The sequence below is a fragment of the Nyctereutes procyonoides genome, unplaced genomic scaffold (genome assembly GCF_905146905.1).
Source record: "Nyctereutes procyonoides isolate TBG_1078 unplaced genomic scaffold, NYPRO_anot_genome, whole genome shotgun sequence".
Classification (NCBI taxonomy): domain Eukaryota; kingdom Metazoa; phylum Chordata; class Mammalia; order Carnivora; family Canidae; genus Nyctereutes; species Nyctereutes procyonoides.
In genome coordinates this window covers 21,729,606-21,754,789 of record NW_026575082.1, presented here as the reverse complement: position 1 = coordinate 21,754,789, position 25,184 = coordinate 21,729,606, and the positions used below count along the sequence as shown (strand labels likewise).

At 36.7% G+C, this 25,184-nt stretch overlaps 1 protein-coding gene across 1 annotated transcript in view; it reads left to right on the top strand.

Moving 5' to 3' along the window:
• Window positions 1-25,184, top strand: part of LOC129514498 (netrin receptor DCC) — a gene marked incomplete at its 5' end in the record, with an annotated part of 702,567 nt that overhangs the window by 388,210 nt on the left and 289,173 nt on the right. Inside the window, one exon of the mRNA XM_055333118.1 lies at window positions 5,127-5,281. Coding sequence (XP_055189093.1) covers window positions 5,127-5,281 — 155 coding nt within the window. The remainder of the gene's footprint in view (window positions 1-5,126; window positions 5,282-25,184) is intronic.

Here is a 25,184-nt window from a genome sequence, read left to right as displayed (position 1 = left end):
CTGACATTAGGATGCTGGGAAAGAACCAGGTTTGAGCATGAAGATCATAAATCCAGCTTCAGACATGTTGCTTTTTATGTATATTCATGTGGGAATGTCAAGTAGGGCCTTCAGTATAAGGAACTGGCTGGAGCTCAGAGGAGAAGTTTGGGTCGGAAATATATATCTGTATCAGGAATTTCTCAGCATATGGATGATAATGGTAGCTTTCAAAGGAGAAAATGGGTCACCAACTCTGCCCCCCCCCAAAAAAAAAAATCAAAATGAAACCAAGATGAGGACCAAGAACTGAGTCCTATTTATTAAGGGACAGAGGCTGAAACTAAACAAAATAAACAATTTGAAACAAATAGCTTTTTTTTTCCCATGAAAGGATAGTTTTTTTTATGTTTTATTGCAGTAGCTATTTGTTACATAACTAGTCTCTTGAATGTGTACTAGATGCTGAAACAGAGATTATATTAAAGTAAATTTTTAAAAAATCTGTGCCTCAGACTATGCTTTTTACCAATTCAAGTAAAAACAGAATTATTAGTCAAAATTTAGTCAAAATACTTCTGGCTAACTAGATGATCTCCATTTCCCATTCTGCGTTCTATGGTGGCAAGTCACCTCTGAACTCACTTTTCCTTCAAAACAGCACCTGACTTCAAACTCTATGGCTCTGGAGTAATAAGGAGTGTAGCACTGGGAAGCATTGTTGCTGTCATTTTGAGCTCTATTCTAGTAGACTCCGTATTTCAGTTTTGAAATCTTCTCATCATTGTACTGTTCTTGTTTACACTAAAGAAAAAAAAAGTGAAAGTGGAGTGTATAAAAAGGGGATGCTGAAAATCTTTCCATTGAAAGTAACATAATTCCTTCCCTATAAAGCACCATTAATGTAGCTTATCCCCCTGTGAAGAATTAATTAGGTGTTTGATACCTCAAGACAGCATTTGTTGCTCACCTCAGGGTTTTAACTAAATGTTAACACCCTGGTGCACTTGGGCAAGACAATATGTGTTTACTTAATATGTGTACTAGAGATATGTTGTTACAAATGATCCAGTAAGAAATAACATCATCCTTAATCTTTAAAGTCTACTTACTTCTGAAATGTAAACACAAAAGTGCTGAATTCAGTCAAACACACACACACATGATTTTTCTATTCCCAATAAAGAATATTAGATTAGAAAGACTCCTTTGGGTAGATGCCACCCTGTTTTCAAATAATGAAAACAAAACTCAGGACAGTGAAGTGGCTACCCAACTAAATTGGGATGGAAAAATGGAATCACAACCAGATCTCTACACATTTTGGAGATTACACTATGTGGAGATGTTATGCAATTATTCTATTAACATCTTTACATTTATTTATGTATGCATTTAGGAATTTGTGAGCACGGGCGACATAGCCATTTTTATATTCAGTGGGTACACATGCTGAGTGCCAACAAAATGTAAATGGAATATGGCTTCTCTTCTAAAGTTATGCACAATTGAGTCAAAGATGGGCATGTCTATTACTACAATGTGATATGTGCTACAACAGCTCTATAAAGAAAGAGCAGGAAAAGCATAACAGAGTATTTAATGCTGTTGGAATCAGAGGACGTGATGGTAGGGCAAGCTCCAGTCAAGAGATTTCATTTGAATTGCGTTTGAAGAATGAGCAAGCTTTTACCAAACTGAGAAGAAACTAAGTCAGAACAAAGTGATTCCAGGACAATTGAAACAAGAACAGAACAAAACTAAACCAAACTAATGAAAGGCAGAATGGCAATAGACCAAGAAGCACAGACGGATATGGTGTTGTGGGCAGGGTTACTCATTATAGGGGAGTATGAAAAGGTATGGGCCATATCTTGAGGGTCTTTGGATCTTTTCACAAGGAGTGGAGATGTATTGACCATAGAATAGCAGCCAGCACAAATTTGGGGCATGGAGTTGACAGATTACAGATGTCAGAAGAGTATCTTCATCAATAGAAGAACTGGGAGGACCAATGACAAAAAGCCAGGAAAAGCTTTTATTACAATGCAGTACATTGTAAATACAAACCAGAGCAGGGGTTGGTTTCAGGCACAGAAGAATATGGCCTAACCAGAGTTAGGTCTTAATGCAACTTGTTCAAGGGTACATTCTCTGCCACCATCTTGATTCATACCTCAAAATGTATCAGCACCTACGACTTCACCATCTGATCTTAGGCACCATGCCTACTGCTTTATGTGGATTACATACAGCATCTTTGATTCTTGAGAAACTCTAGGAGGTAAATATTTTCATGGCACCAGTCAGCACCTGAGGAATCAGGCTCAGATTAATAAGAAAGTCAAAATAACCACCCCAGACTTAAAAATGCTGAATCCACTCCACAGTGTCTATAGTATTTTGATGCAATCTCACTTTGATCAGATGAGCAGATTCTGAAAAGTGGCACCTCAAATTGAAATGCTTAGATTGAATCATTGTTTTAAGCCGCGAAGAGCCTACATTAAAGAAACTAGTGGTCAATCCAGGGCAGTACCATAGCATGTCATTAGAGTAGAGGTATAGAATTGTGCTGAACATATTTGTGGGAAAAAAGCAAAACAAAACAAAACAAAAAACTGTACTTGCTTAAATTTTATTTTTTTTCCAGATCACTACCACAGAAGTATTTTCTAAAAGTGCTTTGTTCACACTTCTATTTAATATGGGGAAGCATCAATTGTTCATATCAATGAATATACTTTTTTCATAACTATTATTAATTTGGAATACTTTTTGGAGGCTGATAGAAAAGATATCACAGCAGATGACTGATTCATCCCACAGTGGTTTCTGAATGCCTAGCACTCCTTCTTCTCCTTTAGAACCTTATGTCTTCTACCTAAAGTGCCCATGATCCAAATAGGTCCCACAGTTGTGGGGGTGTTATCAATACTGGGTTTAAAGGATGAAGATCCAGATTTTTAACTCTGCTATCCACTAACTACTGTGAGTCCTTTGAAAAAAAAAATTACACTGGTTTTCCAAATTACACATTTGCATCTGTAAAACGATCATAAAATCACCCTATCTATTATATAAAAGGGCTGCCTGAGGGAATGTATCTAAAAGTTCTTCTGCCAAAGAAAAATAAGTAAGATGCAAAAATCCACATATCCACATGGCATACAATCTGATTATGTGGGTTTTCTTTTACAAAGCAACTTGCTGGCCTAGATAATCTGAGGTGGGTAGAACAGAGCAGTGTACTATGTAGTATGTGGGACATTATCTGTTGTATTTTAGCCCTGCCTACTTTCAGTTCCTGTTGAAGCCAACCTAGCCCTACTATGAGTTACAGTTCAGCCTTCCAGCAACTTAATGGAGAACTCCTAAAGGAATACCTAAACCTTAGGCTATATCAAGATTCATACAGGGTGTTTGTTTGGTTGTTTTATTTTTATTATGGTAAATACACATACTGTAATAGAGTTTTAACCATTGTTAAGTATGGGGTTCTATGGCATTAAGTGCATTCATTGAGTTATCACCACCCTCTTATCTCCAGAACTTTTTCATCTTCTTCAGTTGAAACTCTGTACCCACTAAATAAGTTCTTCCCTCCATCTAGACTCTAGTGACCACTAAGGGTATATATTTTAATTATTAGCAGTACTGGATAAAATAACACTACCTGCTATAACAAACAAGCCCCAGAATTTATAATGGCTCAAAACCGTTTGATTCTAAAAAGTAGAAAATGGATGTTCCTAATTGACAGGCAGTTCTTCTCTCAGCTCTTATCAAGAATTCTGGCAAATTTTGACTCCTGTGTCATCAATATATGGCTCCCAGGGCAGCCATGATTGCCAACTCCAAGCCCACGCATGAAGGAAGAGAACACGGAGGTAACCACCTGTGCAGTTTTTCTAGGCCAGGCCTGGAATCAGCACATGTTGTGTATACTCAAACCCACTGGGTTTACTCAGTCACATGGCTTCATCAAGACCTCCCAGGGGCTGGAAAATCTCATCCAGCATGTGAAAAAGAAGAAATGGGTTTGAGGATAAACCAGCTCATCTGTTGCATCCGTCAAATTCAGATTGTATACATGCCCAAGAATCACAATTAATGCCCTTAAAACTTTGTTTTAATTTTTCTCCTTGGAAACCTGCTTTGCCCTAACAGAAAACTAGGTTTCATTTTAAATATTTCCACAAACAAGATAAAACCAAATGACAAAACTAAAATGTACATATAATCCCACTAAGATGCGAGATATGATCTAGAAATAGAAGCCTAAAGAAACAATTGAATAGCTTTGAAGTTCCTTCTTCACCTGCCAGCCAATTATATGAGGCCAATGAGGACACACATGTCTACAATCATGTATATCCTTAAAGAATACTTTGGTAATTATTGTTTCTTACACGTTAGCATCTATATCCATAGGGCTTGCCCTCCCTTAATATGCCCTACAAATTGTACCATCATCAGCACATTAATTCATTTGTTTGGAACCACTTGGGAAGCTTTTGATTGGAAAATGAATTGGACACATGTAGATGCGGCTCGAAGATCAAGGCAAGTAGACATGAGTTGCAATTTCTCCTCACGTAGAAGGGAATCTACCCTCCCTCACTAATTGCACTTAACTTAACCACAGGAGCTCAAGCTCCATGCACATCGACACTTAGCATCTGCCTTTTCCTTTCATACGATGCTAGAAAATGCATAAATGCATTTGTTGGCAATACTGACAAAGACCGATTTGTGGAATAATTGAAACCTTGATTTCTGTCATTAGCCGGATGTTTACGAAATGCATCTTCCTGTCTACATTCCAGATGTTTCTTCTTATTTTAATAGCTCTTTGTCATGAGTTTTGAATTCTAAATGGTAAAGTGTTGAGGGAAAAGACGTTAGTTTGCAAGTTTCATGGGAATGACATAAACTTGAACTCCCCCAAAACCCTGCAATATTTACATGTAGGCCCTTCCAGTTTGTTTCTCATAATCAACCTCAGAGGGCTTGATTTACAGCAGAGTCAGCGTGAAACGAGTAAGTAAACCTTGATCCACCTCACTGCTTTGGCACATTAAATAAAAGTTTGGCTACAAGTATTGATGTTAGAATAATCTTTCCCTGAAACTTTTACTTCCCAGAGAACGAGCATTGAACACATCCCAGCCTGGGTCCCTTCAGCTTACTGTGGGAAATCTGAAGCCAGAAGCCATGTACACCTTCCGAGTTGTGGCCTACAATGAGTGGGGACCAGGGGAGAGCTCTCAACCCATCAAAGTGGCCACTCAGCCTGAGTGTGAGTATGAAAATAGACACATTTAGAAAGTATTTCTTTTTGCTGGCAATATCCTTGAATCCTGTCATAGAAATTAAGGTGACAAAATGGAGGGAATATTTCTGAAAGCAACATATTTAACTTGAGGATTTTTAAAGGTAAGATGACTTTTTAACAAAAATGGACTCCCCACTTTAGGCCAGAATGGCAAAGGAACAACTATAAAGACCTAATCCATCCATATGGTCTCCAGGTTCACTTCCTGAGTAAATAAATGACTGACTTACTCTGCCAGCATCTGGTTTCAGCCTCCTCCATGGACTTTTTAGGCTTTCCAAGTTTGTAAAGAACACCAAAGGTGAAAAAACAACCACATAGGACTTCCAAATACAGAGACCTCTTAAAAAACTTAAACATGCACTAAATGCCCTGAAGGAGATTCCAAAAGTGAAACTCGACTCAAGAAATGTAAAGAGATGGGGCCCCTGGATGGCTCAGTGGTTGAGCGCCTGCCTTTGGCTCAGGGCGTGACCCCGGGGTCCCAGGATCGAGTCCTGCGTCATGCTCCCTGCATGGAGCCTGCTTCTCCCTCTGCCTGTGTCTCTGCCTCCCTCTCTGTGTCTTTCAAGAATAAATGAAATATTTATAAAAATAAAAAAAGAGGTATAAAGAGATAATCTCTACTGGGCAATCTCACTACCCTCTAACTTAAATCACTACATTAAGCTACATCATCACACAGTGAAGCAGTTGAATGTTCTTTGACCACATTATAATTCAGTGATTTCTACTTTTATAAAAGAATAGCTCCAAGGCTCTACATATGAAGAATATCTATCTTACAAAATTTTGTGGGTTTTTTTTTCTACAAACTTGTAATGTTATTTGAAAAGATTGATTACTGATGAGCAGTTTGCCAATTTTATTTTGTTAAAAATTTTAAAAATTATAATCTACAACCTAAATAAAGTGACTACCTATAACAAACTACATTATTTAGACAGTTGTATCTACTCCTTTTTCTTTTTAGTAATGATACTGTTCTGCTTGGATTCCTGTTCATTTTATTTAAAACTACATTTCATTTTAGGATCACTTCATGCTTCTAGAAGAAAGTGAAGTAGAAATTAGAAATATTTTAATTGGTAAATGTGAGGAAGTAATGTTTGTATTATGTCACTTCTTGGGTATTTTATTTTAATTTTTTGAAAGATCTTAATTTATTTGCGAGAGAGTGAGAAGGTATACATGGGGGGGGAGGGGCAGAGGCAGAGGGAAGAGCAGCAGACTCCCCATTGAGCACATGCTCAGACCCCCCCAAGATCATGACCTGAGCCAAAGTCAGATGCTTAAATGACTGAGTCACCTGGCACCCCTGCTTCTTGGGTATTTTAAGTCAACATGTTGAAGAAAAGAGAGCAGTAACCCTCTGATAGGTAGTCTGAGTACTGGTATTATGTTCTATATTTGGCAAAATTCTTCTTCTTTTTTTTTTTTTTTTTCACTTAGCCAAGGCTACAAAGAAAAGATAATAAGAAATTGGTATAAAATATTTATTAGGGTGGGGGAGATGCTTCACCTGTACACATCCTAGAAATATTTGGCTCATAGACATAAAACCTCAGATAGCATTTTTAAAGGCATAGTTATGTACAGGTTTCAGATAATGTTTAGGAAATACAGGCTCCCATGCAGGATCCAGAAGCTACAACAGAACATTAAGCCCCATTCCATGCAAGACCTTGCACAACATCACTGGTTGTTATGCCCATTAATGAAGCTGGTTCTTCTCTCAAGTTTCTGTTCTTGAGAATAATTTTCAATGTTTGTATTTAAATCACTAAAGAATGCCAACTTCCATTTCACAAAGTCTATGTTTTAGTCAAAAGTTTCTTCATTAACTTACTATTAACAGATTATATATAGAGATAATAAATATATTGATATACAGAGATATATAGACAGATAATATATAAAGATAATCCATATATCGGGATATAACTTTTACAAATATTTGGTATTTGCGATCAACAAAGTTGAAAAAAAAGGTTAGGTCAAAATACATATTCTTTTTTTTAAATGTTATATGCCATGCTATATGTAGATTGACAATTAAAAAATTCATCAAAAATTGTCTAAAGGAAAACCTCATTCAATTTTCTAGTAGTAGAACTTAAATTTTAAAAGTATGTTCATTTTCAAAAGATCTAGTTTCTATGAATTATTTGAATTCTTCACTTTCTAATCTTAATGTTACCCCTAGATTGTTTTAGTATACATTTTAAGGCTGACTGGCCATGATTACATTCTGGTAAAAACCCTAAGTAGTCAGCCTTGTTTTCTAAGACAAAGCAACATTATTTTTTCTTCTATCAGTTCCATTGTTCCTAAATCTCCAGCTTAAAAAACAATCAATTTCCAAAGGTTTTTTATTTTTATTTTATTTATTTATTTTTATTTATTTATTTTTAAAAATATTTTATTTATTTGTTCATGATAGACAGACAGAGAGAGAGAGAGAGAAAGAGGCAGAGACAGAGGCCAAAGCAGGCTCTATGCAGGAAGCCCGATGAGGGACTTGATCCTAGGTCTCCAGGATCACACCCTGGGCTGAAGGTGGTGCTAAACCTGCTGAGCCACCCGGGCTGCCCTATTTTTTTTTTTTTTAAGTAATTTTCTTTTATGCCAACTTTTCCAAGCCAAGGGACAAGAAAATATTTTTCATTTTATATCAGCTATTAATAATGCCTCATTTCATGAAAATATTACTCATAACATTGTCTGCCATATTTAGTATCATTAATGAAAAGAAAATCGATAGTGATTATTGGTATTGCACATATAGCTTTAACTTACCTTTTTAAATGGTATAATTCAATTTATAAGCATGTTTCATGAACATCTGCTATGTTCCTAATACTGTTCCCTATCATCTGAGGCATGCTGGAAAAGCATATGTGTGTAATGAGATAACAGCACTTATGGATCTCAGAAGTTTCTTGAGGAAGCAAATACTCTAAATGTGTAACAATAATAATAAAACAGAGTAAGAGAACTTATAACAAGTTGTTAAGTGAAATATTACCATCTCAATCTTGGATTTACCATTACCTGTGATGGCTAAGGCATAGTGTCTAGTTATTTTTGTATGCCTAAATCACATTGTGTCTCTGCCTCCTCAAATACATGCTGTATTTCAAACACAACTGTCTCAGCCCCTTGTTTGTCTTCATTCCTCTTCGCTCAGAAAGTAACCTGAGTATCTGTGCAGAGGGCCTCACTGGATGCTGGTCTCTGTAAGCATTTACTTTGCTTAGAAGTTAGCATAAATGATGATAAAACTAAATGCCTGACTGAATAAAGCACACTGCAGGTTAGTACTGCTGTCTCCTATCAGTTATCTTTTCCCCAGAAAATACAATATAGTCTTTCTACTTTAGTAACATGAAAAAGCTTTGAAATTTTTTCATTAAGGGCAGTGATAATGGCCTGAGAATTCTAACCATACTTTGACCTTTACTAACAGCACTGTTTTATTAAATCACTTCTGTTCTTGCCACTGTATGGAGAAAAATTCTTTCCTTTGCAAGCCATTGTTTACTTGAATAGTGACCTGATTCTGTTTTGTTGAGAATTGCTTTGGATAATTCACTTCTTACTCAGTAGATAGGTAGATAGAAACAAATCAGTCTAGATAAACAGTACATTCAGAATATCCTTTATATGTGCAAAACAGCCAACTCCTTCAATTCATTTAGATTAAAAATACTGTGTAGCTCACTTACTGTCTTTATTACAGACATTAGGATAAATAAATTATGTTTTCATGACTAATAGGTACTGATGTGAATTTTATCTTCTGCTGTTAACACAAAATGCCATTTCGGCAATTTAAAAATATGTCTAGGATAAGAAACACTTCATCTTCTTCATTCTTGCTCAGTAGTATACCAGTTGCTAAGAATATGGAACATCCTAGAGATCTTGTGCTTTATTTCCCCTCCTCTCCTCTCTTCCTCTTCCCTTCCCTTTCTCCCTTCTCTCCCCTTTTCTTCCCCTTCCTCTGCTTTCCCCACCTGCTGAGCCTACTATTCTTTGTTTTTAGAGAAAGTTTGAAGGCTGATTTTATTATTAGGCTAGAATTACAGAATTTAGAGGCAAGGGGTCAGGGGAGGGACATTTCTATCTTGATTTCTATCTCTGACAAAAAATGATCTTATCTTTTGAAAATGTGTCTCATCTGGGTATGTGTTTGGTTGCTCCTTTTATCACTGTTTTTCCAAATATGATATAGTAATTGTACACTAAAATTACATAGCTTTTATACAAATTGAATTTCAAGTTTTCCATAATATTTGAAAATATCAACTCTATTATGAAAACTGTATTCTCAAGGAATAAACACTAATGGAAAATATGTCTGAAATGTAAATCAGACAGCAACTGTTTCTAAAAATGCATACATTTTGTAGTAATCATTTAAAGAGATCAATAGTCCAAGATCCAGTTTATGAAATAATCACCCAGAATAGAAAAGCTTGATTTATAGGAAGGTTTATGTCCCCTGATTATATCTTTCTTTTGCTAACCTCTTTCTTCTTCCCCCTGCCTTTATGGTATATAATTTCTCCACTGTATTATCAGCCAGATTTAAGCCCCTGCCTGCTTAAGCTTTGTCTAATCTTTTCATACCACATGTGGAGAGTTTTTGAATTATTATTTGGGGTCCTTTAAGATGCTATGCTGTTAAGGCAGTTTAATCATGAAGGATCCTAAAATGAACCACATACTGGCTGGAGGCTTCAGTTAGAATAGGAAGCCTATTTGCTAGACCACAACCCAATTATCCACGAAACCCTTTTATATCTGAGTTATGAGTAATATTATTAGTCCATTATATTGACACTGAAAAGATGAGTGAAAGCTATCCCCCAAGTTGAGTCACTTTAGAAAATAGTATCTAGAGGAATAGGCATATCTGCTTTGTTCCTCCTTCCCTGGAAGAAGGGAAGGGATCTATATCTATATAAATATATAGATATATAAACACATAAATATATAAATATATAAAATATATATAACTATAAATAATATATAAATATAGATATATATTTATACAGATATAGATATTCATTCATGCATTCATTCTAATAGGACTCTGCTTGTATAATTATTATGGAGGGAACTGATAAATCCCTGAACATTATCTGTCCAAACATTACTACCTGCATCCAAGTTCAAGTTTCTTAGTACTTGAGACTTCAGTTTCCCCAAGTATAGATTGAAGATATGATTTATTCCTCCTCTTCCTAGGTTGTGAAGAAAAAAATGTGATAACATGTGAGAAGCTGCCGAGTCTTACCTGGCATCTAGTAGGCAGTCAATAGAAAGAAACTCCATGCCCCCACGGGATCAAATGGAAACATAATCCCAATTGCCTTGCACTTACAAAGTGGGACACTCTTTAGGTAATAAGGCTAATATAATATCTTATTGATGGTTTGGAACTGGCTAGATTACTATACAGTCAGCCATTTATATATTTCATTACTTTTCTGCTAATTATCATCTGCCAATAATTAATCAGGCTATTATAGACTGATTTGACCTTTAATTTTGCCTAATATACATCTTTGCCTCCCTAACTAAATTTTGAGGTCTTTCGATCAGAAAATACTCTATTATCCCATAAAATGTGTCATTTTATCAATAGCTGGTTGCTTAAAATTTTCTGGTAGTATCTGATCCATACTTAATATATGGCTGAGATATTAAATATCAATTATGTTTGTTTCGTCATGCTTCTATAAATTAAGTAAATCATATTTCTGTCTAGCTCATTTATTTTACCATGTGAGCTGGGTTTTGATTATTAACTGCACTGTATGGTGATTTGAATGACTATCTGGGATGACTGTGGTAGCAAAGTTGACCATAAACAAAAGAACAGTTGTCCAGTTGCATAGTCACCTGCATGACTGTAGTTTAATTATAGAAAGAAATAAGGAGGGATGCGTGGGTGGCTCAGGGCGTGATCCTGGGGTCCTGAGATCGAGTCCCACATTGGGCTCCTTGATGGAGCCTGCTTCTCCCTCTGCCTGTGTCTCTGCCTCTCTCTCTCTGTGTCTCTCATGAATAAATAAATAAAATCATAAAAAAGAGAGAAAGAACTATAAGCACTGACATTCCATCTTTTCTTGGTAGCATACAAATGCTAATGCAATTTAAAATGTCTCTCATTGCAAAACATGCTTTTAGGCATACAAATACAAGGTGAAAGACATTAAAGGCTTATGATTTGGCATCCTTAGCAACAGAAGACTTAAGGAATCCATTTGGATTTAATGGTCAATTAGGTCAGATATTATATCTCTTATAATGAAATATATTAGTGAAAGAATTAGAGGTAGGCTTGGGAGGATGGTTTATTTAATCACAGTAGAAAAGTTCAAAGCAAATAAGAGTCACTCTAGTTCATTCATTCATTTATTCAGTCAAAACTGATTCTTTTGTGCTAAGTTCTAGACCTTCATTGTCTAGTACAGTAACTATTAGTCACATGTGTTTCTTTAAGTTTAGATGCATTGAAGTAAAATAAAATTCAAAATTCAGGCACATTAGCTATACTTCAACTATTAGCACTTAAAATTTAAATAAAGTTGAAAACTAAAAATTCAATTCTTGATCCTCATTAGCCACATTTCAATGGTTTATATATGACTATTGGCTACCACATGGGATGGCACAGAGAAATTTCCATTACTACTTTACTTTAAAGTACTTAAAGTAAAAGTTAAAGTACTACTTTAAGCAGTACTTTAAAAACATTTAACAGATTAGTCCTCTTTGAATGTTGAAAGTTAGGTATGCATTGAATTAATTCAGGATATTTATTTTTTAAGAATTTCATTTAAAAAAAATTAAAAAAAAGAATTTCATTTAAATTCAATTAGCCAAAATATAGTCATCATTCATTTCAGATATAGTTCAGTAATTTATCAGTTGCGTATAACATCCAATGCTCATCACATCATGTGATGCCAGCCCACAAAATCTAGATCTGAACATATTCTCTGGCTAGTTACCTAAGGTCTTTAAACATTTTCTCAGGTTAAAAACATTAAGTATCTTTCAAAGCGCAGTTAAAGATTAAAGACAAAGATTACCTCTTGCTTGAGTTCAACAGTGGAGCAGCCTAAATTCCATTCATCCAAAAGGCTCACTGTTATTTTCTTTTACTCTGAGCACAAAGCATAGCTCAAGACTCTTCCATTGTATAACCAAACATCTAGAGAAGCTATCTGCTTTGTGAGAAATTATATAGAAATTATAATATCTGCATATAATATAGAGAACTATATACAGTATGAAGGAAGAGGACATAGAAATATAATAATAATAATAATAATAGTAATAATAATAATAAGAAGAAGAAGTTTTTGAGAAGACTGGGTATCTATCCTGGGATAAAGAGATTTCCCCTAAAGACAGATTGATTTTGGGTTTAATTGCCTAGTATGGTTATGGATCCTTCTAAAAATGAAAGTAGGTTGCTTGTTAAACTGAATTAGAGCAAACTGGAGCTTAAGCATCTTTAGGAATATTATCATGCCAGGGCAGCCGAATAAAACTGTATTCCAAAGATAAAGCAACTGAGATGAGCTTTCTTATGGAACTCCTTCAGTTATATCTGATTCTATGATGAACTGTTAAATACGGCTAGTGAAAAATAGACAGAAGAGTATGCTATTTTTACACAGCTGTATTTGTACCTTCTCTCAACTTAAGAAGCTCTTTTCATCTATGCAGTTTATAAAACCATTTATTGAGTACCTACAATGTGTCAAGACCTCTATAAGGTGCTGGGGATGGAAAGTAAAGTAAGGGGGCACTTAGGTGGCTCAGTAGTTAAGCATCTGCCTTTGGCTCAGGTCCTGATCCCAGGGTCCTGGAAATCACGCCCCGCATTAGGCTCCCTGCTCAGCAGAGAGCCTGCTTCTCCCTCTCCCCTTGCTCCTACCTGCTCCCTGCCCCCTGGCTCATGTTTTCATTCTCTCTCTCTCAATGAAATAAATAAATAAAATCTTCTAAAAAAAAGTAAAATAAGATGGGAAGAATAATATCAAAAAATAAGGGATGAAATTTTTGATGAAAATATATCTGTAATATACATTATTCTAAATCATACTGTGGAATCAAATTATTTCCTCTTTTCTTAAACCTAAAGTTATAGTTACAAGGTATGAGTGTATAACTACTATATAATTTAATGCACATATATGTTATGTTATAACATATAACACATAATGCGTAACATATGTGATATATAACACAAAACATATATGTTGTGTTTTAGAGTGCAGTATTAATGTGTTTTAGAAAGGATCACCTCAAGAAATTTATAGTTGAATAACCTAATACGATTCCAACTAAAATTAAGTCGCTTTACTATTTTATGGATTCTTTTAGCTGTAGCTTGTATTCCCTATATAATATGTGATAAGTCTTATACACTACACAAAAGGGCGATACTGGGACTATTGTTCTCTAACTCCAATGTTTCTGCATTATTATATTGTTTTAATAAAGATATTACTACTTTGTAGGAAGATACCTAGGGAAAAGATACCCATAAGAGGACTCTATTCTGTGGAAACTCTTCTGTTTCAGTCCAATCTTCCCACCTTGGGGAGCCCCAAATCATATCCAATATAGAGGTGGAGTTGGGCCAGAATTTCTGATTATAGGAATTTGGACAGGTACAAAGGATTGCCATGGTTGAAATTAAAAGGTTTTTAAGGCGATGACACAAAATTACTGGTTTAGATTGTAGCTGTTAAAATCAGAGTCAAGATGCTGCCCATCAGTGTTCAGGAGGAAACGATCATGGAGTTTTATCAACTGAAAGTCAAACAACGGAACTCTGAGCCCACAGTTAATGCAAGTAACTTGTGAATTACCACCTTCTTTAAATCTATAATTGGTGTTCCAGGTCTTCCAAATGGAAGGAGAGTGAAAGATGGCTAAGAACAATGATTCAGAAGTCAGACTGACTTTGAATTCTGGATTTTTCACTCAGTAGATAACTAGAATAAGCTAGTTCTGGCAAACCTCAGTTTTCCTCGGATGTAAAAGAGAGAGACACCTTGCAGGAATGTCAAAAAGCTTAAAAGAAAATCTGCAAAATGGGTCACAATACACTGTCAAAAGATTATTCAGAAGATTAAGCGAGATGATTAGCATCAAATACTGAGCCTACTAAACCCACATTAATGGTAGCTCTTATAATCATGCATTCCTCCACTGCTGGATTCTAATTATTCCTCATGTAATCGTGTTCCTTAACATTGCACATAATTTGTTCATTTCTATCTCTGTGATTTTCATGTGTATTTGAAATGATCTCCTTTTTTCTTTAGGCTATTTCGTAAGTCCCTTCTATTTCTATTTTAAGATTTTACTTACAATTTCTAAGAGCAGAAAGCCTGCTCTGGCTAAGTCACCCCATGGATCGGTCTCTTATCTTGAACAACCTCATTTTTCACTCTCCAAACTTGTTTGAACTCTATCATGCCATTCATTCATTCATTCATTCATTCAACAACTATTCATTGTGTGCCCCCCAATGTGTTTCCCAGTACTGTGTCCCTGTGTTTCCCAGTACTGGGAATTCAGCAGTAAAAAAGAAAGGAAAAATACTTATCCTCATGAGGTATTTATTTTAGTGTTAGGGAGGTACAATATGCAAACAGAAATAAAGCATGCAAAAAAATAAAACAGCTTATGGGGGTAGAGAATGAGGAAGATAGAGATGATTCTAGAAAGGAAGGTCAGTAGGGAAAGCCTTTCTGGAGAAGGGGCATTTAAGGGGACATCTGAGTGAATTTGGACGGGTGCCAGCAATGATCTTAGGTGGAGACATTTCAGGCAGACAGTAGCAGGTGCCACATCCCTGGTGGGGAAGCACAAGAATACCATCATGCTGCAGGAGAGCAAGGGAGAGCGAGAGTGGGAGACAGGGGTTGACGAGTGGCAGCGCCCAGCGAGCAAAAGCATTGGAAGGCACAGTAAAGGAAGGTAGATTTAAACTTTAGTGCAGAGGCATCTGTGTAGAAGAGAGTAACATAATCTAATTTTCATTTTTAAACTGAGAGTGAGACCAGAGAGGAGGCTAATGTAATAGTTTAGTCAAGAGATGTTGGTAGCTCAAGTTTTGGTTTTAGAATTCAGGACACCTTTGGAAAGTAGGGACAAGACTTGGTACAGAATGTGGGATGGGAGAAAAGACAGGAAGCAAATTTACCCTTAGGTTTTAGCGAGGTGAATCATGGGGCCACTTATTAGAATCAGGAGACTGGGGAAGGAGCTGGCTTGGAGGCTATGTGGGACAAATCAAGGATTATTTATTGACACATTAGGTTTGAATATTAAATGCATGCAGGTTTTATTTTCTAATTAGACTGCATTTGAAGAAGGTGCCTAGTATTTTGAATATAAAAATAAGAGAAGATGCCACATACTGCAAGGCCAATGGCCAAGTGCAATAATAATTTAGCTTCTAATAGTGGCAGAGCTGAATAATTGTTGGAAAAAAAATGAAAAATTCTCCATGTTGTAAACTGTAAATCATCTGTACCCAAACGTCCCCAATGTATGCACTACAAGGATATGCACACCGCCATGCACAACAGACATTCATAAACTTGTCCGTCCTATAGAAGCTTCCTTCTTAGAAATCCTCCCTACAGACCGGTGAAGTAAAACCCAATGCGGCTGCTACCAGCATGAAGTGCCTGAAAGGAGCCTCTGATCTATAGCCCAATCTCCCAGCTGCCAAGATTTTCTGAGGAACTGATCCAAAAGGGGCAAGTTACTGCCAAAATGAATGTTATCAAGAACCAGCTTGTTTTCTGACGTGTACTTTGCTTGTGTTCACTAAACAAGAGATTGAATTCTGATGTGATGTCTGCTCACAGAAGTCCTGAGGTTGAATCACCTGAAACTGCATTGGAGTTTTACCAGCAGAAGCTAGGTTTAGGCCCAAGTGGAGGGCACAGAATTAAGAAGGAATTCCTTTTGTCTTGCAGCATCCCTTTTCTTTATCCTTTTCTCCATCCAGAAAGGTCTTATATCCCTCATTACCTCAGAGCACCCAAAGTCTAAAACACTTGCCCAATGATCTGAAATATAATGTTGAATCCATGCAGTAGCTTTGACATAGTTGATCCCAATGATGGAATTTTGCAAAGGGTAAACTTTGGAATCCAGAGAGTTGAGACCTGCCCCAGGATTTTCATGTTCAACAACCCTGGTAGCAAATTGTGTGTTTGGTTTATGTTTTCTGAAAATGGATACAATATGAAGCCAATAAGCAAAAGATGTGGGTTCAAGGTTGAGGTGTTCTCTGTATCTTGTATATTTTTGAGAAAAATCACTTACTGTATTTTTTTTTTAAGTAGGCTTCATGCCCAGCATGGAGCCCAGTTTGAGTCTTGAACTCATGACCCTGAGATCAAGACTTGAGCTGATCGGAGTCAGCTGTTTAACCAACCTCAACTACCCAGGCACCCCATCACTTACTTTTCTGATTCTCAATTTCTTTTCATGAAATAGGGATCATATTGGATGTATGACTTTCCTAGGCCTGCATTTACAAAGTGCCACAAATTAGGTGGTTTAAGATAACAGAAATTTATTCTCTGACAGTTCTGGAGAATAGAAATGTGAAATAAAGGTGCGAGCAGAGCCAGGCTCCCTCTGTAAGTCCTAGAGAAAAATCCTTCCTAGTTGCTGGCTGTTTCTGGGAGGCTATCTCCCATGTCCATGTCTCTGTGTCTCTTTGCTTCTTTTTTAAAAATATTTTATTTATTTATTCATGAGAGACACACACACACACACAGAGGCAGAGACATAGGCAGAGGGAGAAGTAGGGAGCCCGAGGTGGGACTCCATCCCGGGACCCCGGGGTCACGCCCTGGGCTGAAGGCAGATGCTCAACTGCTGAGCCACCCAGGCGAACCTCTTTGCTTCTTTTTATAAGAACACTTGTCATATTGGATTTAAAGCCTACCCCAACACCGTAGGACTTCATTTAATTGAACTGATTGTATTTGCAAAGGCCTTTCTGGGTACACATGAATTTTCAGGGGATACCATCCAATCTAGTACATATGCACTGCCCTACAAATCACAGAGATTTTTAATAAGATTCCAAGTAATCTGAATGAGGACTGAGCAAACTCTGAAGCATGTATATACACATTTTTAATTAAGAAGCAACCACTTCATTTTAAAAATAATCTCATTGTCTCTCCAGCAGAGGAGTACTACGAAACGTCCTAGTTTCCTTAAAATCATACTTGACGATGCTCCTACCTTCTGCCTTTCAGAATTTTAATCCTGCTTGTAGGCTGTAGGATGTACTGTTTTCTGAATATTAAGGTCTGCAAACTGCGCAGGTGGCCCTAGAGGGACTCACAAGCGAAAGGAATCATCTGGATAACAAAGTTTGCAGAAGCTGCCAGTAGTACGGGTACCAAGTGCATGCTCAGATTCCCATTGTTGATCTTCAGTTGATTTGCTCTGGAATAGTGATGGCAACGTGTTGACTCTAACTTTAACAGCTACAACCTAAAGCAGTAATTGTGTGTCATCACCTTAAAATCTGACAAGTTCAGTCCATAACAATCTCCCGCACCTGTGAAATAAGCAAGAATTCTGGACCAACCCAACTCCCATGATAGAAAGCATAAAATTATTAATGTGTCAAAATTAACACTGTCAGAGCTCAGATTTGAACCTCGCATAACATTCCTACCCCAATGCTAATGCACGCACGTGTGTGTGTGTGTGTGTGTGTGTGTAAACTAAGATTAGTTATGATTATTTCAAGGAAATAGAAAAAGAAATTAATTGAAAGTTAGCTACATTCTAACAATTCCTTAATAAGTAAAAACTCCTGTTACTTCAGAAAACATAGCCATGACAGGATAATATGTTGTTGTTTTTTTTAATTCCAAAATTATTGTGTTTAAGCCACTCTGAATGAGTTCTTCTAACTCTACCGCTGAGGAAATGCTAAATATATAAATTTTACTTCCTGTTATAAATCACTTACTTGATCTTAACCCTCAGTCTGCTGTCTTAATCTTATCCCACAACCTTGCAAGGAAATAAAAAATAATTATTATTACTTCCATTTTTCAGTGGGCTGGCTGCCTTATAGTTCATGCAAGCTCTTCACAAAAAGACTTAAGACTCCCAGGAATAACTTGCTGCTAGTTCTGGTGTTGTGTTTCATCATTTAATATATTTAACTCCAAATAAAAATGTATTAACATATTTAACATATAACTGATTTATTTTAGATTATACCAATAGCTTGATTAATTTTATCGCTTTGTATGTGATTTGTTCTATATCCTCCTTATAACTTAATGTTCTTACGGTAATTTTGCCACTCTCTTTGGAAATATTGTTTTCCCCTATTTCAATCCATGAATTCTTAAATTAGCTTAGTAGCACTCCTCTATCTGCCACGTTCTGTGTAGTAGCTACTAGCCGTAAGTGGCTGTTGAGCATTTGAACTATGGCTTGGCCAAATTGAGGTGTAAATGTTAAAGACTTAGCATGGGAAAAAAAAAAAACAGAAAATAATACGTTAGCAAATCTCTTATTGATTATAGTTTGAAATGATGATATTTTAGATATATCGGGTTAAACATATATTATTAAAATTAATTTTACTCATTACATTTTACTTTTTTAATGTGGCTACTAGAAAGTTAAAGTTAGTATGAGCATCCATGGCTCACATTATATCTATAGTGAACAGTGATGACCTTGATGTTTACACTCTTCTGTCTTATACCCAACAAGCAGGAAGTCAAGAAGATTGCCAGTCTGACATTAAATTGAGTTTGAGAGTCACTGAAATGCAGTGGTTAAATGTAAACCCTTCTCGGAGAAGTATTTCTCTTAAAGTCTCACCTAAATAGTATTCGTATTTAACCATTATTTTCCTTATTTGATTCCATATTAATGGACATCATACTCAATAGCCTTTGAATGTTTCAGTCAAAGGCTTTTTTTTTTTCCCCCTATTGGCCTGACACTTTCTGGCACCAATGAAAATAAAAGCAAAGGAAGTGCGCTTGAGGAAAGAAAGGAAGCCTTTGATGCAGAGCAGCGCACCAGTGTCCCTGTGTTCAGTTCTACTTAGAGTCGTCCAACTTCTGTGAGATGATTTACTGCTGAAGCCTATTTGTCTTCCTGCTGCTATCTCTGAGCAAGCCTAAATCTTCCATGTGGTTAATAAACTTCTTATCTTTTGAATACTGAAAATAAAATAAACTTAATCCTCAGGGTGGTTCAGTCAGCAGACGGGGAGCCTTTTAGATGCTTCTTAGAGATAGCGGACAACCAGGTTTCCTGCCCTGCGCGATTATCAATCTTCCTCTTGTATGCATGTATGTGTAAGGGTGTTAAAGGTGCTCCTCAGTGATAAATGTCAGTGGAATCGCAAAGTGAATATTAATTTCAGCATTGTCAAGGTCAGATGTGTATCCAGGTTCATTGTTATTGGAATTTTTATTGTTGCTGCTGTTAGGAAAGATATTTCACCTTGGGCTCTTTTTGCAAGAGTCAGGACAGAAAGGGAGCAAAATTTCTTTCTTTCTTTTTTTTTTATGATTTTATTTATTTATTTATTCATGAGAGACCCAGAGAGAGAGAGAGAGAATGAGAGAGAGAGAGAGAGAGGCAGAGAGACACAAGCAGAGGAAGAAGCAGGCCCCATGCAGGGAGCCCGATGTGGGACTCGATCCCAGGTCTCCAGGATCACGCCCTGGGCCAAAGGCAGGTGCTCAACTGCTGAGCCACCCAGGTGTCCCGGGAACAAAATTTCTTAACATACATATACATCACTCAGAGAAAAGGGCCTTGGCACATCCGGATCTGTTAATTGGGGTAATTATTTCGAGTGCCGTAAGTAAGATCAAAGTGTGGGTGTTGAGGAACTAAGTAAGTTGGGAACAGAACAAACAAATGATCACAAAATCTTGAGACTAGATGATAGTCCTGATAAGTGGCTATGTGTGTGGAAAAAGGAAGAAAGAAAGCAGGAGAAATAAATAAAGAAGGGGAAAAAGTCTGTGATGAGGCCATTCATTGAAATGGAGTATGGGGACACCTGGGTGTCTAATTTTAGTCTCATATTAACTATTTTAGTGAACAACAGAAGAAACATCCAACTATTCAAGTCAGAAGTACAGAAGTCATTCCTGGTGCTTCCTTCCATCTCCCCGCCCTGTCTCGAATACATTAAATGCTGGTAGTTTGATCTTACAGACAGCTCTTGAATCCCTCCCCACTGCCATTCTTCTAATTGGAGCTGTTAACCACTCTCTTCTGTGGTATAGAATATTCTCCAACTGGGCTCCCAATCCCCACATTCACACTCTTCAGCTCACTCTTTATATAACTGAGTACAAAATGCTTAAACTCATCAATTCCTTTCCGATCCTTAGCATAAAAGATCAAAATCTTCCCACAGCCTTTAAGATCCCATCTGGTCTCATCCCAGCAATCTCTCTCACCTCATCTGAATCCCTCTTCTCCTGGCTTCTTGTCCTGCAACCTTAGACTGCAAATCCTATGGAAGTTTTCACTGTTTACCTCTTCAGTTCTTCCAGTGCCTGGCACACTGTAAAAAATTACTTAATACTTATTGAGCAGTTCCTTTTTGCCAGATGCTATTCATATTTTACTTATTATGAATCTCCACAACAAACTCATGGGTTGAGTATTAGTATTAACCCCATTTTTAAGATAAGGATAATTAAACTCAGAGATTTTTTTTTTTAAGATTTTACTTAAAATCTTTAAAAGCCATCCAGCCATCCCTAAACTTAGAGATATTAAGTAGCTTGATCCAGGCACCTAGCCTGAGCAAAGGTACTAGATTTCAACCCAGAGTCTTCCATTCTGGAGTCCATACTCTTTACTGTTAATCTCTCTCACCAAAGCGTATTAGATGGGATCCGTTGGCATCGCCTGCATCAGAGAACTCCAGATCTCTGTGAAACCTATGTGTTAGGAGACTAGAGTTCTAAATTTCTTCTTTAACTTACGGTCCCTCCCAAAAGAGCCAGTTTACCCAAGGCAGTTCCTTACCTTTTAAAGCCTAGAAATAGATAAACAATAAATTTCTTCCCCCAAAGAGATAGTATATTTTTTTAAGATAGGATCTTTTTGTCGTAATGTAGAGAAACCTACTCACTTGACTCTCTGAAAAAGATTGCCACTTCCTTCTTCTCTAATAAATGGCAGCAGGGATCTTTTATAAAAGCAATCTATACAAGTCATTTATTGCTCTATTAAAACTACAAACATCAAATATTGATTCTTCCCATACTGACCATAATACAAACCAACTTTGAGAAAGGTTGCTGGGATTTAGTTACATTATCACCATGGGAAACACTCTGGGTTGCACATAAGCTGAAGACACCTGCTTCTCTGATGCATATCTATTTATAGAGAACTGACATCTTTGCGTGCAGAAATACAATCCTGAATTATATGTGAGTCGCAAATAGCAAGCAAGAGGTCTGTGCATGCCCTTACTAGGAATTTCTGCTTGCGGATCTTCTGTAAGAATTAAACATAAGTTTATGGTTTGTATAATAATAAAAGTAACTCTATGTGGAGTATATGTGAGGAGGTTGAAAGGCTTAACTTTAATGTGTTATTATGACACCGCAGGCAAATCTCCATTGTCTCATCAGACACTCTCGAGGCCACGTTTGATTTGTAGACATTATCCTGATGCATAGGACTCATGCTATACCTTATACAACTCTAGAATGTTATGTTTCCTTTTTCCCTGTCACATTCGTCATTTCCCCATGGACTTCCAAAAGTCTTGAGAAGAAGAAGAAGAGCAATATTCCTTCTTCCAATTGTCAGATGAGGGAACCAAAGTATGGAAAAGTTGAAGGGCCTTGAGTCTGGGTAACAGCAATATTAACTACCATGCTATCTGGAACGCTTACTTCTCTATATAGCCTCACATAATCCTAGTTTAATCCTAGATGCTTTTCACTTTTTCATTATTTTTATTTTTATTTCTATATTTATATTTTTTAATGAATTTATTTTTTATTGGTGTTCAATTTGCCAACATATAGAATAACACCCAGTTCTCATCCCATCAAGTGCCCCCCTCAGTGCCCGTCACCCAGTCACCCCCACCCCCCTGCCCACCTCCCCTTCCCCCACCCCTAGTTTGTTTTCCATTATTTTTATTTAGAATGTCTTCAAAGTTCCTGACAACTCTTTGGAAAATAACTTGATTTTTTTTTTTTTCTGAGCACTCATTCCCAAACTGAAATTTTAGAGACAAACATTCTTAAAAAAAATGGACAAATTTTGAAACTTTCCTCAAGTATCTTAAGACACATCATATTTTCTTAAAACTGGTAGAATGTTATTTGATTTGCTGATAATGTTAACAAAATGGAAAAACAATTTAATAATTGATAATTCTGTGCTTCTGGTTGTTTCTCTGATATGAGATCAATTGTGTCATTTTAATTTAGTTCACTTTGGAATTTTTTTTTTAAGATTTTATTCATTTATTAATGAGAGACACAGAGGGAGAAGCAGGCTCCCTGCAGGGAACCTGATGCAGGGAAACTTGATGCAGGACTTGGATCCCAGGATGCTGGGATCACACCCTGAGCCGAAGGCAGAGACACTCAACCACTGAGCCACTCAGGTGCCCCTCTTTTTTTTTAATATTTTATTTATTTATTTGAGTGAGAGAGAGAGTGAGCAAGTACAAGTGGTGGGGGGGGCAGCGGGAGAAGAAGCACACTCCCCACTGAGCAAGGAGTCCAATGCAGGGCTGGACCCCAGGACTCCAGGATCATGACCTAAACCTAAGGCAGACGCTCAACCACTGAGCCACCCAGACACCCCACTTTGGAATTCTTCTCATTATCTTTACTTAGAGGCCTCATCATCAGAAGCCTTCCCCAAGCTGTATAGCAGTTTTTCTATTTACCAGCTTGTAAATTCTATTTCGAAAAAGCTAATTTCAAGGCCATTACCCATCAAATTCATTTACACTCCTGTATACTGCTGACTCATCAGATTCTTCACACCTGAACTTCCTTGTCCTATTTTCCCCCATCATTGTAATTCTTTTTTTTTTTAATTAATTAATTTGAGAGAGAGCAAGAGCCAAGAGAGCAAGTGCATGCCCTTGTGACCTTGAAGGGGGTAGTGGCGAGGGACAGAGAGAAAGTAGACTCCCCACTGAGCTTGGAGCCCTAGCTGGAATTGATCCCTTGCCCCTGAGATCATGATCTGAGTGTAAATCAAGAGTAAATCAGAATCCAGCTGACTGAGCTACCCAGGCATCTCCTTCAGTGCAATTCTTAATTGTCCTTCAAGAAATATTCTTGACCAAATTCCCATAACCATCCCTAATTACTGTATACTTCATCCATAGATATATGTTTAGAATATATACTTCATTGTCTATGCAGAGAGGTTTTAATCTGGTTATATAGAGTCTGTTGTTCAGATCTAAGTGTTTCCTGTATGTGTGTGTTTTCTCTGTCCTGCTAAATTCCTTGGGAAAAAAAAAAAAAAAACCTACCTTGGTCAAATATTTCACAATATTGGAAGTAGCACTGTATCCTAAAAACACACAAAAAGTATGATTAGACTTTAAAATCAGCTGGCACTTTTATCTAAAAGGGCATGTTATGTATTGGAAAGTAACCAAACTTGAGCTATTCTGGAAAAAAACATCAAAAGGGGGAAAAATGTCAGTGTGATTAAGTTTATATTACATCTAGCCTTTAGTAATATAGAAACTTAAACACATTTGGCTAAAAATTTAAGTTTTTAACTTCAATATTTGGTACCTTGTAAGCAATTTCTCTAGATCATAATAACAATTACTTTTGACAAGACTTAGAAATCTCTGCTTTAAATGATTTGAGACCTCAATCATGCAGTCAGGGATCTACATTCTCCATTACATTTTACATTTCTAGGGCTTGCCTATTTTCTAAAGTGAAGTTCAAAATACTCTGCATACTTCACCAAGACTATTACAACTTGACTATGTCAGGGAAAAACCAGAGCTATCCCACTGAAAAGACCTTATCTTGAAGTCAATTTCTGAAACTATTTTTATTATTAAACTGCTCCTAGCTCTAGTTCTAGGAAGATTACTTTCAGTACTTTTTTTTTTTCAGAGAGACTCATTAAAGTTCCTTTCTACTACACTGTCAAAAATATCCATCCTTTGATATATTAGCATATATACGTGTATATATGTGTGTATATATAAGTAATAGGTAAGTCTTATGTATCACACGTCATATATGTGTATAGTTGTATTTTATCGACATTTCTCTATACACACACAATGACATAGTTGAGTGTATTGTGGGTTAGCAGATGCCACCTATTAAAACCCTAAATAAAACGATCAGGTAATAACCACTTTCTCCAACCGAGTCTAGTTAGACTTCTATGGTTTTGTAGTAGAAACCTACCCCATAGGTTGTGCTTCCTTCTTGCCAAATTACTGTCATGTCTCCTAACTACGTATAGTTCAGTCAAGAAGGGGTTTCATTATGTTAATAATTACATTGCCCGCAGGCTTTTTGATGTTGCACTCCCTGTAAAGAATAGAAACAGATTTCATAGAAATATCGTTAAAGCTGTTAACTACGGGATGAAAAAAAATCAAAGAGGCAATCAAAGCATGCACTTTATTATCAATAAATGCAAATTGTTTCAGAAGTGGCTTGCATTTGAAACACATTCAGTTAGGAGATCATCAGCAATGGAAGCCACTGTTTAAATAAGAGCTTTGTGACCTAAATCCATTTAGATCACT